We start from the raw sequence: 16673 nt of genomic DNA, 5'->3' as shown, positions 1-16673 counted from the left end.
AGAACCAGTGCAGGAAAGTGGAGACACTCCGGTGAGCATGAGTAATAATGTCCTTTGTCTCTGGCTCATGTCTTCTGCCAGCGTCCATGAAACTGGCAGGCTGCTTGTTAACTTACAAGTAGGGCAGCATCTCAGTGAATGTGACAGTTCTTGACACGAAAAGGGCGAAACAGACGCGTTTGGAAGAAATTATAAAAGAAACAGATCCTCTCAAAAGCCACCAAATTCTCTGTGATGACCTACAGGGGTGATGGGAGGGAGGCTCCTGAGAGAGTCTAATTCATAGACTTAGAGCTAATTCACGTTGTTGTACAGCAGAAACTAACACAACATTGTAAGGCAATTCTCCTCCAGTTTGAGAAAAAGCCATCAAATTATCTGGGCTATTACAAAAAGGAAGACAGGGTGATCTAGAACACATGCTTTGGACATGGATCTGAGTTCAAATCCGAGCCCCACCAGGCCCTCCAAGGACGGAGTTCTGCATGGTGTGAATGGTACACGGGTGCCTGGCTGGCTGGGTAGCTGTGATCTCCCTGTCCACATCTATCCAAGCTATGGGTCCTGGTGGTGGGCCTGGCACAGGGCTGGGTCACTCAGAGGTGGTGCCTCTTTCTAATCTTCTCGTGGTGGGTGCGTGGTTATAAGCACAACATTCACATAAAAACAGGGTATAGACTTAAGGTTGCATGTCATTATATGAGCACTTGGGCCGGTTACCTAACTTCTCCAAGCCTCAGTTTTCTCACCTATAAAATGAGGGCCAAGATCCCACATTTCACCGAATGGATTAAGAATTCAGAGAAATAATGTAGAGAAAAAAAAGAGCTTAGCACATCTGGCACGAAGGTGGTACATGAATATGGGAAATGTTATGACATGATACAACCAGGGGCCACAAAATTTCAAACGCTATGTGGAGGTGACGGTGGATGGCCTGGTTTGGGGAAAACCAGGCCACTCGGCTGGATGGTTATGAGGCAGTAAAGGGCTGTCTCCAGGAAAACTCGCCAGAGCACGCTGCCTCCATCGCTGACTGGCCCAGGAGCCTTGGGCAAGACGCGCTTGCCTCCCAGGGAGCCTGTTTCCTCACCTGTGAAATGGGGCGAGCACAACCCCTCTTCTAACGTGTGACCCTCTCACTGGAGGGCGGCCCCGCCAGCGTATGCTAGGTGTTGGCGCAGGAGGGGGCCCCATCCCGCCTCTACTTCCAGAAGGTCTACCTTGAGAAGCTCGGGTGCCTGTTTCTTGAGTTTCTCCATCTTCCACTCGTTCTCGCAGGGGTTGAGCGAGGAGGGCGGCGCCGTGCAGGAGCAGCGGCAGTCGGTGCCTGAGCTCACCGTCTCCACCGTGTAGAAGTCCTCCACGCGCGCCCGCCCGCTGCGCACCCGGCTGCACGCGTCCTTGCTCAGCGGCCGCATGATGCACTTGCAGCGGCAGTCGGAGCCCTCCGAGGTCATGCGCACCTGGTCCACGTCGCCGAACACCTGCAGGAGGGGCCACGGTGAGCTGAAGGCCAGGGCTGGGGGGAGGGCAGTGCTCCCCTTCCCTCCCCCCTTTTCCTTCAAGCCCGCCCTGGGAAGCCACACACCCAGTGTCTGGGGTCACTGGGGGCAGCAGCACTTTGAGCCTGCAGGAGTCAGCTGGGTGAGATCAGTGGCAGGCACCCGGCTCCAGCCTGCTTTGCCCTCACACACCAGCAGGGCCCTGGGAGTCTCACCCAGAACTGCCCTAGCTGGCTCAGCCAGCCCATCCTGGGCTCCAGGCTCTCAGGGCACAGCTATTGCGACTCAACCAACAAACCCACACCCCTGAGCTCTCACTGAAGCCACCAGGACCCAGGTGGATTCAAGGCCCCCTTGGGCTTTCTGCCAAGCCCACCCCCATGAGCATCCCGGCATCCTCTGGGGAAGGGCAGTAGGCACTCCATCTCTGCTCTGAGCCCTCAGACACCTGTTTGAGGCCCTGGCCTCTGCCAGACTCTGGGTAGGAACTGGAGGTGCAGAAGTAGATAGAGGTGCATCCTTGACCTTCTCAGCCATGGGAGAAGTTGACGCAGTGAGCCCTGAGATCCAGAGAAAGACATCCATGAAGACTGCTCAGAGGAGGGCACCCCGGGGGACATTTCTAAGCACGAGTAGAGCATTCCAGGGAGAGAAGTCAGATGTACAAAGACAAGCAAGGACCGGGCACCGTGGGAGCCTGGAGGAGGTTCATTCTGGCTCATGCCTACAGAGGGCCTGGTGGTAGGAGGTAAGGCTGAAGGAGGCAGAGCCTGACCCATGGAGGGCCCTTAAAGCTGGCTGAGGATCTGGTCTTCTTTCTGAAAACACTAGGAAGTCATGGAAGGGTTATCAGCAGGAGAGAGCCAGGGCCAGGTCTGCAGGGCACTCAGCCAGCCTGCTTTGTGGACAGACGGTGGATGGAGGAGGCAAGCCTGGGATGCGGAGCCCAGGGAGGAGACATTTATTGAGAACTCACTGAGTGCTGGGGAGGTGTGGGGCGGTGGTGAGGAACACAGCCATGGGCCACCTACAGCTGTGTACTCTTGGGCAGATTACTTAACCTCTCTGTGCCTCAGTTTCTTCACCTGTAAAATGAGGGTACTGCTAGTGAGTATACCCAACAAAAGACTGTGAGGACCGAGAGACAGAATACCAGGAATATGTTGTAGTTGTTATTATTACCACCAATAATCCTGACAGGGGCTTGTTTATCCTCTATATTTCTCCATGTGGGTACATTGGTAGATATTCTTTTTATTTACTTATCTGTTTGGCTGTGCCAGGTCTTAATTGCAGCACCTGGGATCTTTGATCTTTGTCGCAGCAAGTGAAACTTTAGTAACGGCGTGTGGGATCTAGTTCCCCGACCAGAGACTGAATCCTGGCCCCCTGCATTGGGAGCATGGAGTCCCAGCCACTGGACCACCGAGGAACTCCCTAGATATTCTTAGCGGTGTTCTCCAGATGTGAAAATAGCCCTGGAGCCAGCAAATAACTTGTTCAAGGGGGTGAGAGCCCAACATGGGTAGACTTGCGTCCCACGGGGGATGAGGAGGGTGGGGAAGGGGGCGCTATGGTGGAAGTTTTGTCCAGGGCCCTCTGCGGGGCAAGTGTACCCTGGGCCCGGCTGGGCAATTCTCTGCGCCCATGAGCACTGACAGCCAGGCTCAGACGCGGTACAGTCTTTACATCGCTGCTAGTGCGGTAAGCCTGCCTCGCTTTGAGACTTCTGGGCCCCCTTCCCAGCTCTGCTGGAACCCCTAGTCACCCCCACCCACTCCCCCAGGTGGGGCGAAGAGCCCAGCAAGTGGATGTGGGTGTGTTCTGTGTGGCCCAGGCCAAAGAGGCCTGCCTCTTTCTGGAGACTCACCCATAATCCAACACCCATCCCCACCAGCAGCGGCCTCCACATGACTGCAACATTCCTTCCCGCCTCAGATGAGGTGCTATGTCCTGATGGGGGCGGCCAAGGCCCTGACACAGGCCAGGAGGCAGGAGTCGGAAGAGGGCCTCTGCTCCAGCCCCCGCTGCCAGGAGCCCGGGGCAGGGCCCCGCCTCCTGTGGTCACAGTGTCCTGTGGTGCTTGACTGGAGGCAGCAGAGCGTCGTGGAAAGGAGCCAGGCCTGGGCTCACATCCCAGCTCCCACATGTCCTCCCCGCATGGCCCTGACCCCTCTGAGTCTCAGCCTCCTCCTCTGTAAAATGGGGAGGGTAACAGTCCTTTCCCCATAAGCTTGTCCTGAGGCTGAAATGAGTCAACGCGTGTGGAGCACCTAGCATAGAACAGCTGCTCTCTACTTCCTACTGAAGTTGCTGCCAATCACCCTCTCGCATGTTTGCACATAGTTTTCTACCTCTGTGCTCTCACCACAACCACACATCTTGGAGAGGAGAAATCTGAGTCTCAGAGAAGGTGAGGGGTTTGCCCAGGGTCGCACAGCACAGCCTGACTCCAAAGTGTAGTTCCCACGCTCTTCCTCCTACGACCACCCACAGTCACCAGGCAAGGGCTCCTGCACAGCAACTGAGCTGGGAGAGAGATGGTGGCCCTGGAAGGATCAGGCCTCGGTCGGGCAGGGGAAATGTGCCTGATTCACCTTGCCCTCAGTCTGCAGGCTGGGGTTGCTGCCAAGCAGGAAAGTCCCTGCCTCAGCCCCCGTCTCTCCCTGCAGCCTCACTCAGCACACACTGCTGCTAAAGCCCCCAGAAGTGAGCGTGGGTGGCTTGTGCTTAAAAAGATCCCCAGCTATTTCCAAGGAAATCCCACAATAAGAGGCCAAGAAGGCATGTTTGATATTTCTGAAGAGAGATGGCCAGAATGGAGAAGTGGGGTTTCAACCTAGAAAATGTTCTAGGAACAGAACAGATTGTGTCACCTGGAGGTTGAAGCTTCCCTCTTTGCTCATGGCCAGCCCAGATTCACCAAGAGGCAGTTTCCACATGTCCTTCTGCAGGCAAAGACCTCCCCTAGAGCCCATGGTCATCAGGACACCGCCTCTAGATGCACCCCACGGGCACCCCAACTTAAACCATTCAAAACTGGGCCCACCATCTTCTCCCAAACCCACATCTATCTACCCTCCTGCAGAGCTCAGATCTTTGAGCCTCCTCCTTGCTCTCACCACTCTCACCAGAACGAACCCACCAGTCATATTTTTCTGATGTGTGTGCATAAATGCTCAGTTGTGAAGTCATGTCCAACTCTTTACGACCCCATGGACCGTAGCCCATCAGGCTCCCCTGTCCGTGGGATTTCTCAGGTAAGAATACTGGAATAGGTTGCCATTTCCTACTCCAGGGGATCTTCCGGACCCAGGAATTGAACCTGTGTCTCCTGCATTGGCAGGCAGATTGTTTACCACTGTGCCACATAAGAAGCCCGTTCTTCCGACGCTTCTTCCTAAATATCTTCTATCTCAATGGTCTCCACTCCCTGGCCACAGCCTAAGCTCAGGTTGCATTAACTGCTAGTTAATGCAACTGCTACCTAGACCACATATGGGGCTTCCCTGCTGGCTCAGAGGTAAAGAACATGCCTGCCAATGCAGGAGACGTGAGAGTTGCGGATTTCATCCCTGGGTTGGGAAGATTCCCTGGAGAAGGAGATGGCAACCCACTCCAGTATTCTTGCCTGGGAAATCTCACGGACAGAGGAGCCTCACAGGCTACAGTCCATGGAATTGTAAGGAGTCAGACATGACTTAGCGACTAAAGTAAGCATGGTTAATAGACCTACTTAGCAACTAAACAACAACAGACAATATAGGGAGCTGCCTCTCTGCTAGATTAATCCTCCAAAGCTCCTCTTTGATGATCTGGTATTCTCTTGCTCCACAAACCTCCGTGAGTTCTCAGCTGGAGATGTGTCTCAGAATTACTGGGATGGGATAACTTGGAAAATGCAGATGCCCTGTCCTTACTCCACCTTGATGCAGACTCTCCCAGGCTCCTCAGGAATTTGGGTGCCCACTAAAGGCTGAGAATCCTGGAGCCCCAGGAATCTCCAAACTCCCCAAGTTCCCGGTCTTGGATTTTTGAGCAGCCCCAACCTGACTCTATTGAGTCTCATTGTTCAAGTCTGTCAAATGGGGAAATCCTGAATGTTGTGTAAGATCTTGAGTGCAAAGCCTAGGCAGACGGCTCTGCACCCAGGATGTTCTTCACGTGCCCCAGCCAGCGGGAGAGATGGGGCAAGACTTTTGCTGCAGAGAGACCCGAGGGGCCTGGCTTGGCCCCACACTCTATTTTGTGCAGAAGGACTCCATGTGCAGCCCTGGCCTGCTATGGAGCCTGTTTCCCATTACACCCACAGGCGGCAACTCCCTGAGCGGAGGAGAAGCAACACCTAAGCCTCTGAGAACGGCCTGCCCTGGAACAGCTGATCCAGCCTGGGATACCAGCGCCTGCTTGTGCCAGCCCCTCCTGCTCTCCTGGCCCAGCTCCCACAGGCCTTGGTACCTCCTCCCTGCCCTCAGGCCTCTGATCAGCAGCAGGGCTGCCCAAAGATCCCCTTCCCACTCCTGAACGCATGGAGGAAATGAGGTGCCAGCAGCTCTTTCACAGATGGGGAAACTGCAGAAGAGACGTGGAATTCTCAGCCACATTCCAAGGACCTACAGCAAAAAGCAGGCCTGCTGGAGGCCTCTAGTACTGTGCCTGGGAGTCATGTGGTCACCTGTCTATCCAGCCTAACCTCTTCACTGGGCAGCCCCTCAGAAATGCCAGGAAGCTGTGAACACCTCTCACTGGACAAAACTCTTCCTTAGATGGAAACCCCAAGTCCTGTTTAGGAGACACCTGGTTATAAACACAAAATTAAAACATGCCAAGGGAGGAGCTGGCCACAAGCGTTCTGGGGTTAAGTTGCCCCTGTACCCCTGAAAGTCCTGGGCAGAAGGGGAAGCCAGACCTCCCAGGAGCAGGAAGTCTGAAGCAGGGCCAACTTAACCCTTTAGAGCCTAGGCAGACTTCACTTCCCAGATTGGCCCTCCAAAGGGCTCGCCCCTCACCCTCAGAAAATAGGATGGGCTTGAAGAGGAAGGAGGATTGTTGGGGGAGGGGGGGTAATAATGAAAACAGCTCTCTCTCAGAGCCAGCAGGAGTCTGGCTGTGCTGAGGAATGCAGAGTAAATTCACCCATCAATTGATTTTTATTTTTCCCAGCTGGGTGAGTGGTGTGGGTGGGAGGTGTCTGGGGGAGGGCTGTGCTGAGTCCCCCAGCTGCTTCATCCTCCAAACTGTGATGTGCCTCCCCGCCCCACCAGCCCCAGCTTGCCCTGGGACAACACGTGCACGCGCGCGCACGCGCACACACACACACACACACACACACACACACACACACTCACCCAACCTAGCAAGTGTTTGGCTGACTCACTACATAAACAGGGTGTTGGGTTTTCTTTGTCTTTGCTTTGAATGCAAGCCCTCCCCCACAAGCTCTATAGCCCTCAGTATGGCTCAGAGGATGCCCAAGACCAAATATTCCTCCCAGCTAGAGAGATGAGAGATGGCAAAGTGCTGATCAAGTTATCTGGGGGTTTTGTTCCTGGATCCGACCCAGGTCCGGGAATCCTAGAAGGCGCTATATGGAAAGGAAGTTGGGAAGATGTTTTTCCAATAGGGGATCTGAGGTCCAGAAATAGGCAGTGACTTGCCCAAAATCACACAGTCTAAGAACAACAAAGGGCCAAAAAACCTAGGTTTTTTGATTCACAAACCAGCTTTCTACATACCCTAATTTCCCATCTGTAAAATGGGAATGCTACTCATTCCCTCCTTATCTTTGGAGCACATGGTCAAGACTGCAGCTCACTTGTTTGTATACCCTGAGCTGAATCTTCAGGCTAAGGGTCTGCCAGTGCCCACTGCTCATATACTTACCATGTGGATAGTGGCCTCTGCCCTTTACCTGTCTGTGGACAGGGCAGCCTCATCTCCTACCCAGGAAAGAGGTTGAAGAGACATCAAGAGAAGCCACTCTTACTCTCATGCTCTGCAAGAATAAGGGCTCTACCTCCCTCCCGCCTCTCACTTTCCCTCAGTCCTGACTCAGTCCTCACCCGGTCTTTCTAAAACATCCTCAAGGGGTCCCTGCTCTGACTGACTCAAAGTGCTTCTCCTCTACATTCTGGATCTTACCCCCTTTTGGAGTCTCTGTGGTGAGATTTCAAAATCACAGTAGCATTTATTGGGCACATACTAGCTGCCAGAGTGGTGTTAAGCATTATCCAGGCCTGATCTCTCTCATGTAGAGATCATCGACTAAAGGAAGTGAGAACTACGTTATTATTCCCCTATTTACAGGTCAGGAAATTGGAGGCTCAAAGAGGTAAAGGCTCAAGGTCACTTGGATGAGAGGTGGAGGTGGGATTTGAACCCAGATCTGCTTGACATCAGAGCAGAACCTTTAAGCCACAACTGAGAACATCTTGATCACTTCTGCAGACATGGTGTCCTCTAGAGCAGGGATCCCTGACCTCCAGGATCTATTCCTTGATGATATGAAGTGAAGCTTCATATATAATAATAGAAATAAAGCGCACAATTAATGTAATGTGAAAAACTATCTTCCACGAAATCCATCCCTGGTGCCAAAAAGGTTGGGGACTGCCACTCTACGGGGTGCGTCAGATTTCTGGCAGGAGGGACCAGTCCACCTGGATTCACTGGGGAGGGACTCTGGGTCCCCAGTATGGCCTGAAAGCCTTGGCCGAGGGCCTGCTACAAACCTTGGAGTCGCTAGGTAGCAGTTACCAGGGCTCTGTCCCACGTGCGTTAGCCTCCCACGGAAACTTTGAGCCAGATCTCCAGGCTGCCCCTGCCCAGCGCTCATGGGAATCACCTTCCTAGGCTGGAGATTCCATCGCCTTCTGCCCCCGCCTTCAAGCTCCCAGCGCCCCTTGTCCCTGGCTCAGAATTTCAGTACTGACCTTCTGCCCTCACTGGACTGTGTCCAGCGCCCCTTCCCGATGCTCCGGGTCCCAAACACCCCTACCATCTCCAGTGCTTCTTCCCCACGCGCTCCTGTCCTGGTGTCCCTGTCCCTGCAGCCTCCCTATTAAGCTCGAGGTCGGGTCTCGCCTGTCCTGGTCCTCGGTTCCCGGCCCCACACAGTGCCTGGTCTGCAGCCCCAGCCACAGCGCCCCCTCGCGCTCGGCTCTACCGACCTGTGCCCGGATCGCAGGGGAGCGCTTACCTTACTGTCGGCGCGCACCGGGCCCACGCGCAGCAGCAGCAGCAGAGGAAGCAGAAGCAGAGGCAGCGGCCGGGGCCCAGGCCGGGACCCGGGCCTGGTGGAGCGGGCGGCTGCGGCCATACGGGGACTGGCACGGACGGCGGGCGCCGACAGCACGCGCGGACGCCGGGAAGCGCGGGCCGCACTGCGAGCTGGGCGCCGCGGTCAGCTCTACCCGCGCGCGGCGTGCCCCCCGTCCGCCCGCGGCTCCCCGCCCCGCGACCCCTCCCGCGCCGCTGGGGGCGGAGCTGGGATGGAGGGGGCACCCCACCCCGCTGGCCCGCTCCCAGCAGAGCCTCTTTGCCATTGGGCGGCTCTCCAAAGGGCATCCCTGCAAGGACACAAAAAAAGGGTCTGGTTCGGAGCCCGCAGAAGCAGCTGGGGCAGTGAAGGAGCGCGGGCTCTCCACACCGAGTGAGGTCCTGTTCTTTGAGATGTAGGACCTTGGGAGTGTCTCTTCAGCTCTTTGACCTTCACTTTCCCGTCTGTTACACGGGGAAAATAGTGCTTCCCTTTTGGAGTTGGTTGTAAAGTTCAGAGAAGGGATGTTTCCAGGGCACGCGAGGCTTGGAGATCTCCAAACACCCCGACCGTGCCAGCTCCACCCTTCTCCTGGCTCAGACTTCTCTCTCTTGCAAGGTCCATTTCTTCCCCTCTCCGAGATCCCTCCGGTTAACCCCCAACTAAGCTCCTGTAGCTCCAATCATTTATACACCCTCCTCATCCGCCTGAGGAAGCGCCTCGATTCTCCGCTTCCTAGGCAACAAAACGTCCCGAGCAGCAGTTTGTGTTTGCCACTCCTCAAATTCCCTGGCCATCCCCTCGCTCCAGGGGTCTTCGGTCTCACTGCGGAAATACCTTGTTGGGATCTCTGTAACCGAAACCAAGGCGGCACCTCTCTACCCCCTCAGAGGCCACATCTCTCCATCGCGCCCCCTTCTCCAAGGCTCCTGTCTCGGATTTTCCCCCTCGCATCTCATTCCGAATTCCACAGTCACTTCTGCAGGCCCTTCTGGCTCTGTGCAAGCTGTGGTGGGAGTGGAGCCCCCTTTCTGCTCTCTGCTTATTGTCTCTTGTAGGTTTCCTCTCCCCTGAGCCCAGGAGGGCTCCTCTTGTGTGTGCTTGCCTGGCTTTGTAAACGCCAACTGCTCAAAAAGGGCCACTTGCCTGTGCCCTCAAATGTTGCTACCTTCCTCTCTTACCCCAGCCCTACTCTCCAGCGCTTCCCCTTCCTGCACTCCCCTACCCATTTTCCTTGCAGAACTGATCACTTTATGAACTGCATTGTTGGTGTGTGTTCGTGTCTGTTCATGCTTTCCCTTTGGAGAGAGGAGTAAGGCTCCCCAGACCATGTGCTTTGTCCACAGAGCTGCTAGCTCAGAGGTCTCTAAGTGTGGTCCCTGGTCCCCGGACCAGCGGCCTCTGCATCTGGGAACCTGTTGGAAATGCAAACGTCAGGCCTCAACCCAGAAACTCTAGAGGTGGGGCCCGACAATCTGTGTTTCTTAACCAACCCTCCACGGGGATTTAAAATCTGAGAACCACTGCCTCAGCACAAGGTCTGGTGCTCCTTAACTTTCAGTTGAATGATACAAGTCATGTGCAGCAGGCGTTCAGTACAAATTGGCTTCTTTCATAACTAGAGATTCCCTAGGGAGGGCTAGATTAGCTTAAAAAATAAATACGGTGTGTTTTTATGTGCATAGAAAATCTGGGAATGGACACAATTAAGGGATGAGGAGAGGAGCCAGCCTTTAGGAATGCAGTAAGGAGAAAGGATTTTCACTGAATCATTTTTTGCATCCTGGATGTTTTGCAATGTGTGTCCTAGCTATTCAAAAAATAGACAAAATGTACTGAAAACAAACCACCTGGTGGGGGTTTCTCTTACCCAGCCCTTTCTCCCCATGCAGCCTGGATTGGACTCTTTGGCGAGGTCCTGGACAAGGCTGCTGCCATCAAGAGAACTGTGCTCCCCCTGCTGGCAGTCTTCTACCTGAGCCCACGGTTTCCTCCTTTTCCTGCCCTCTCTCCCCTGGGTGGGTGGGCTCCTTACAGTGAATTTTCTGTTTCAACAGGGCCTTGGGACCTTCGCACAGGCTGTTCCTTCCTCCTGAAACACTCTCTCTTCACCCAGTGTGACTCACTCCCACTCATCCTTTCATCTTCAAGGTTGACGATCCCTCCATCACCACCCCTGACCAAATAAACGGTCACACACACTTCCACAGCACTGGGAGCTTCTAAGCATATTCTGTCCTAACTGTGGGTATGTGATTATTTTGATAAGTGTCTGTCTCTACCACCATAGGACAAGTCCCTAGTGATGGAGCCTACACCTGCCTTGCTCTTAGTGATAGCTCTGACTGATTTTCTACCTCTGGCCTCAGCACTCCCCCCACAGATCCTTCTCCTTAGATAATTTTCTTCCTCTTTTGTCATTTGTCCGGCTGGTGTGTGTGTGTGGGGGGGGAGGGGGAGTCTTTTTCATCTTTTTGAGCCTGTTTCCTCATTTTTAATTGGTGGATAAAAGTGTCGGCCTCTTGGGGTTGTTGGGGGGACAATGTAGGTGAAAGGACATACCTCACGGGACCCTATCTGCTTAGAACAATGGTTGGGGTCTCAGTACACAGTCATTTCCCTCACTCTTCTCAGTTTTGTGTTAGTTGACTCTTCCTAAGAAGCATTTTTGGAAGAGAAGTAACTGGGAATTTAGGACCACTCTTTAAATAACATTAGTAACAAGTCCTATTCCTTAAGCCACTTTGTTAATTGCTTTGCATGCGTCATCTTATTTGATTCTCATAACAACCCATGAGGTAGTAACTCCGTAAAAAAAAAAAATTTGTTTGGCTGTGCTGGGTCTTCGTTGCTGCGAGGGCTTTGCTTCAGTCGTGATGTGCGGGTGGGGGTTACTCTTCTTTGTCGCGCAGGCTTCTCATTGTGGTGTCTTCTCTGGCCGCACAGCACAAGCTCTAGGCGTGTGGGCTTCCATAGTTGCAACACTTGGGCTCAGTAGTTTCGGCTCCCAGGCTTCAGAGCACAGGGTCAATAATTGTGGCACACCAGCTTAGTTGCTCTCAGGCATGTGGAATTTTCCCAGATCAGGGATCAAGCCCCTGTTTCCTGCATTGACAGATGGATTCTTTACCGTTGAGCCACAAGGGAAGCCTGAAACCAGGACTTTGAGGTCTGGAGGTAACCAAAGGCACAGTTATTAAGTAAAAAGATTAGATATGTTTTATTTGTTCTTTCACCCCCTCAGCAATTATTGTCTACTGTGTTCAGGTTTTGTGCTCAGCAGTTGCGGTTATAATGAGAGTGAGAACAGAGGGATTTGACCAGTCAAGATCTAGAAAGGTTTTTGTGTGGCAGTTGACAACAGAGCTGGACTCTCAAGGAAGAGGAGGAGCTGCTCCCAAGGGCTGAGAGTTTGACTGAACTTTTCTGTCCATCTTTGAGAGTCGACTTAGAAAACCCCAGGCCTTCCAGAGGTTTCTGCAGTGCCACTTAGCTCCTGATTAGATCTCCAGGGAAGGGGAACTTACTACCTCCAGAAGTCTGTAATAAAGGGAAGTTTTGGCTCTAGGAAGGCCATCTGATCCTAACTCATTTTAGAACCTAGAGCTGAAGGAATGGCCCAGAAGACCCGTCTCCTCTGTCTCCCTCCCTACTCTAAGGACTCCCTTTCTCCTTGGGAGCTGGGGAATAATAGTGGGGAAGCAATCACACAGAGACCATCTGTCACAGTCCACAGAGAACTCAACAGCAGTAAGGGGACACACTGGGGATCTAGGTGTCCCCTGGTGGGATATAAATATCCATGAGAGGGTATTTGAACAGGATCTTGAAAGACGAATAGGAGTTTGGGAGTGGATTGGGTCAAGCCAACAGTGTGAAGGAGCCAAGCGTTCAAGCTCTGGTGTTTGACCGACTGGGTTTGGAATCCCCATCACCGACGGGTGATTTCGTCAGTATATGATAGAGGCAATATTGGAGCTAAAGCTCCTCATAAAGCAGATGTGAGGTTTAGAGAACATGGCGTTAATGTCAAACTCTCAGAACAGTAGCAGTTACAGATTAAGGAGGCAGTACAGGTTAACCGGTGCTGGTAAGGTACAGCCACTCAACCCGTAAATACAGGGAAGCATCACAAAACATCCTGCCAAGCAGGTGAGGGAAGGGCTGTGATGAGAAATGTGGAAGGGGTCAGATCAGGCAGGAGTGCGAATTCCAGTATAAGGACTTAAAAATTAATAAGCAAGCAATGACATAGACAAGCCGACGGATTGGTAAGGCAGGGTGGGAGTCCGGATGGGAGACAGGCTGGGGAGCGGGCAGCCAGTGAGGAAGCTGCGGCATAACCCGGGAGACTAGAGGCGGGCAAGGAATCAGTGTTCTTGTTCTTTGTCTTCGAACAGCCCAGGTAGACCCTGGTTAGACCTTGGGAGGCGGCCACGATGAGCCCTTTACAGAGACGGTCGCTGAAGGCGGACTCCCGGGGCAAGCCCAGACGCTGGTGGCCGCGCGCCACCTGGTGGCAGTAGTAGGGGGGCTTTGCAGCGGAAACTGCAAAATCCGGGATTGTGCTCTGGGAAACTGAGGCAAGGAGCACGGGTAGGGGAGGTTGGGATCTTCCAATCTGACCCCGTCTCTAGTCTAACCCCGTTTTATTGATAGGAAAACTCAGGAGTAAGGAAGGCGAACAAGACCGAGGAAGGACGCGCTCTCAAAGGAAGGGCTTCAAGACCCCAGGAGTAAAGAGTCTGAGTTTCTTTAATAGCATCAATGGCTTGAAGCTTAGTTTGCCATTCTGTTCCGTTCCTTGGGCAGGGGGAAGACGAAAGAGGAGGAAGAGAAACTTCATCTTTCCCGCCCACCCGGAGGTAAAAAGGCTTTAAAGAGTACCCCGGAAAGCAGAGTTTTATAGATTCCATTTGCATACGAACGCGGTCACTTCGAGTTAAACTCCGGTCCTTTAATCTCGGGTCCAATTTGTCCCAAAGCCGCGGAGGAAGGCCCTCGTGAATACCTACAAACACCGCCCCCTCTGAGACCCGCCTACGGGGCTGGGCCTCTTTGCACGTGCTCACCCGGCTCCTCGGCGATCCGCCTCCTAGGAAAGACTCGTTCTCGGGATGGGGGGATCCGAGGCGTCACAGGGAAGGTTGAATACACGGATAAGTCACAAAAAATAGAAGGTCCTGAAGTAACCTTTATTCAACTTGTACCGGAAGTCTTCATCAGGGTTCGTGATATTAACAGGCCTTGGCCTCCCCTTCTCAAGGCCGCTTTTCCCTCCTCCCACCCCTTCCGTTGGTGGGGTCCAGCGTGGCCGGCCTCGCCCGGCGGACTCCAATTCCCAGCGTGCCCCGCAGGGCAGTGCGTGGCAGCGGCGCGTGACGTCGGGGGTGGGAGCTGGCCAGTGCTGAGGGGGCGCGGCGCGGAGGGGCGCGGAGCCCGGCGGCTCGGGGCCCAGAGAGCGCCGCGGCCGGGAGCCCGCTGGCCCCTGACAGCCCCCTCCCCCTGGCGGACGACGACGGCGACGAGGGCGCCGGTCATGGCGGAGCAGCGAACCGAGCGCGGGCCCTGAGCTCCACCGCATGGAGCGGGACGAACGGCCGCCTAGCGGAGGGGGAGGCGGCGGGGGCTCGGCGGTGTTCCTGGAGCCGCCAGCCGCGCTCCCTCCGCCGCCCGCCGCGCTCCCTCCGCCGCCGCGCAACGGTGGGTGAGGGGCGTGCAAAGTCTCGGCCCGGCGAGAACCCGGCCTCTGTCCCCTTACCCCGGGGCGTCCCCTCCTCTCAGCTGACTCTCTCTCTCTCTCTCTGGGAAGCCGCGGCGGCCCCGGGTTCCCTCAGCGCGAACCTTCACCCCGGTCCCCCTTCAGCGCCGATCCTCCTTCGCCGCCCTACCCCCCCGCCGGCGGACTCCCCTCCGCGCGGATCCCCCTCCTGCCTGGCTTCCTCCACCCCGACCTCCGTTTCCCCCTCCCCTCGGTCCCTTCAGCACAGGCCTCCCCTCCCCCCGGCCCTGTCCCTCAGCCCGAATCCTCCCCCCACCCCGATCCCCTCCGCACCGGCCCCTCTCCACCGGCCCCCCTCACCTCCAGTCCCGTCAGTGGGGGCGTCCCCTTCCCCTCGGGTCCTCTCTTTCCCATCCTCCCCTTCCCGGCCTCCGAGGGACCCCCTTGCGAGGGTCTCTTCGTCCAAAGGGTCCCTTCAGCTCCGAGTCCTTCCCCTCCGCCGGCCGCCTCAGCGCTCCCCGCCACGGGTCCCTCCTCCCTCCGCGGACGCTCCCTCGGCGCCCTGCCGCCGCCACACCCTCGTCCCCTGGGTTCTCTCTGCCCCTCACCTTTTGGGAGCCTCTTTCTCTGCCCTCCGCGCTGCCGCGCTTCCCGGGCTGCCCACCCGCCTCCCTCTCGGCGCCCACCCCCCCCCCCGTCCCAGAGCTCCTGGCTCAGCGGTTCCTTTTCGGACCCAGCTTCTCCGGCGCTCCTGCCCCGCGCGCTCCTCCCCGCCCTGCTCAGCCCGGTCTCCCGATGCCTCGCCGCACCGGCCCGACCGGGGACCCGGGGCACCTGCCTCTTTCCTCTTTCCGCCCGGTGGTCGCGGCCCGCGCCCGCCCAGCCTTACTTCTCCTCTTCCCTTTGGCGCTCCCGGAGCCCGGGCGATCACCTGGCCCGGCCCTTCCCTCCGCGCGCCCCCCTGCCCCCATGTCCGGGCCAAGTCCTCAGGTTCCTCGGGGCTGCGGCTGGGCCCGACTCCCCCCACCGCTCTCCCCCCACCGCCCCCGCCGGCTCTCTGCCCCCGCGGGGTGTTTTATTTGTATCTGTTTGATATTTCCCCCCACAGTGTTTGCCGCGGAATGTTTTTATTGGTAACGTGTAAGGAGCTTTTGTGAGGTCGTAAAAGGTGAACTTTTGAACTTGGAAAGCGCCCTGGAGCAATTAGCGCAGGCGATAGCCCCGGGAGGCCTGCATTACAAAGGGTGCTCGTACCGGCCGGCAAACGCTTCGGCGGCAAACCCGATTTATTTATTTATTTGCCCTGCCTTCCACCTTTCACATCTCCTCATTTCCGAATAAAGGGCAGGCTCTCGGAGATCCGCGCCTCCTCCTCTCTCTGCGCCATAAACGCGCAATTCTCTGAAAGATCTAGGACCGAACAGTGTCTAACAAGTAACAGATTTCAAATTGAATGCAAACACCCGGGACAGTTAGTAGGCACTAAAAATTAATTGCTTCAGCAAGAAGTTTCTCAATCAGGACAGTGGCCTGGCAGGTGTGAGAAAAGTAACCTGAAAATAGGTCACTTAGGCGCTCAGTTGCTGAATGAATGGGGAGCAATTTTGGGGTGTATCTCCGCCTTCATAAATTTATGAACTCGTCAGACATTTATTGCCAGTTGAGTAGATCTGGCATTTTTACCAGTGAAGGAAAAAGTCGGTTTCGAAGAGAGCCTGGTTAGCTTCATTTACTGTTGCTGACCAAATAGTGATATGTTTTCAAAGCTCTTGTCTTTTTTTTGCGATGTCTGTGATGTGTAGTATCTAGGTGGCTTGCAGTCCCTTGGGTTGTCTTTGGAGACTAATTTCTGAATGTGAACATGTTTGAGATCAATAAAACCCCGTGTCACAAAGGAAGAGGCAGGAATCCAGTTAGGGTGGAAGGAGATAGTATCATAGGAACAAAGGATTTCTTTAGTGCTTTTGACTTTTAAGCTTTTTAAGAGGTGATTTGGTTTGGTGTTAATGTGTTAAAGTTGTAAATTTTGATCTAAAATTTACCATGCTGATTTTTTTTTAACCAGAACTGTAGAAGCTCAAATCTATATTATGGCCCGTATTAGTGTGTGTAATTTCGTAATGCTTATCTGTGTGTGTATGCTTCCTGTACCCACCTGTGCGACTCGTAGCTGATGGATTTTTTACTA

The 16673-nt window shown here is 54.8% G+C and overlaps 2 protein-coding genes across 2 annotated transcripts in view; one reads left to right on the top strand and one right to left on the bottom strand.

Moving 5' to 3' along the window:
* Positions 1–8823, bottom strand: part of OLFML2A (olfactomedin like 2A) — a 28611-nt gene extending 19788 nt beyond the window's left edge. Inside the window, exons 1-2 of the mRNA XM_052648648.1 lie at positions 8704–8823; positions 1224–1487 (exon numbers count right to left, since the gene is read on the bottom strand). Coding sequence (XP_052504608.1) covers positions 1224–1487; positions 8704–8823 — 384 coding nt within the window. The remainder of the gene's footprint in view (positions 1–1223; positions 1488–8703) is intronic.
* A 5522-nt stretch (positions 8824–14345) lies between these two features.
* Positions 14346–16673, top strand: part of NR6A1 (nuclear receptor subfamily 6 group A member 1) — a 212964-nt gene continuing 210636 nt past the window's right edge. Inside the window, exon 1 of the mRNA XM_052648702.1 lies at positions 14346–14466. Within this exon, the coding sequence (XP_052504662.1) occupies positions 14346–14466 (121 nt within the window). The remainder of the gene's footprint in view (positions 14467–16673) is intronic.

This window comes from Budorcas taxicolor, chromosome 11 (assembly GCF_023091745.1).
Source record: "Budorcas taxicolor isolate Tak-1 chromosome 11, Takin1.1, whole genome shotgun sequence".
In the NCBI taxonomy this organism is placed as follows: Eukaryota; Metazoa; Chordata; class Mammalia; order Artiodactyla; family Bovidae; genus Budorcas; species Budorcas taxicolor.
The sequence above is the reverse complement of the archived record's forward strand: the minus strand, read 5'-3'. Positions and strand labels throughout refer to the sequence as shown.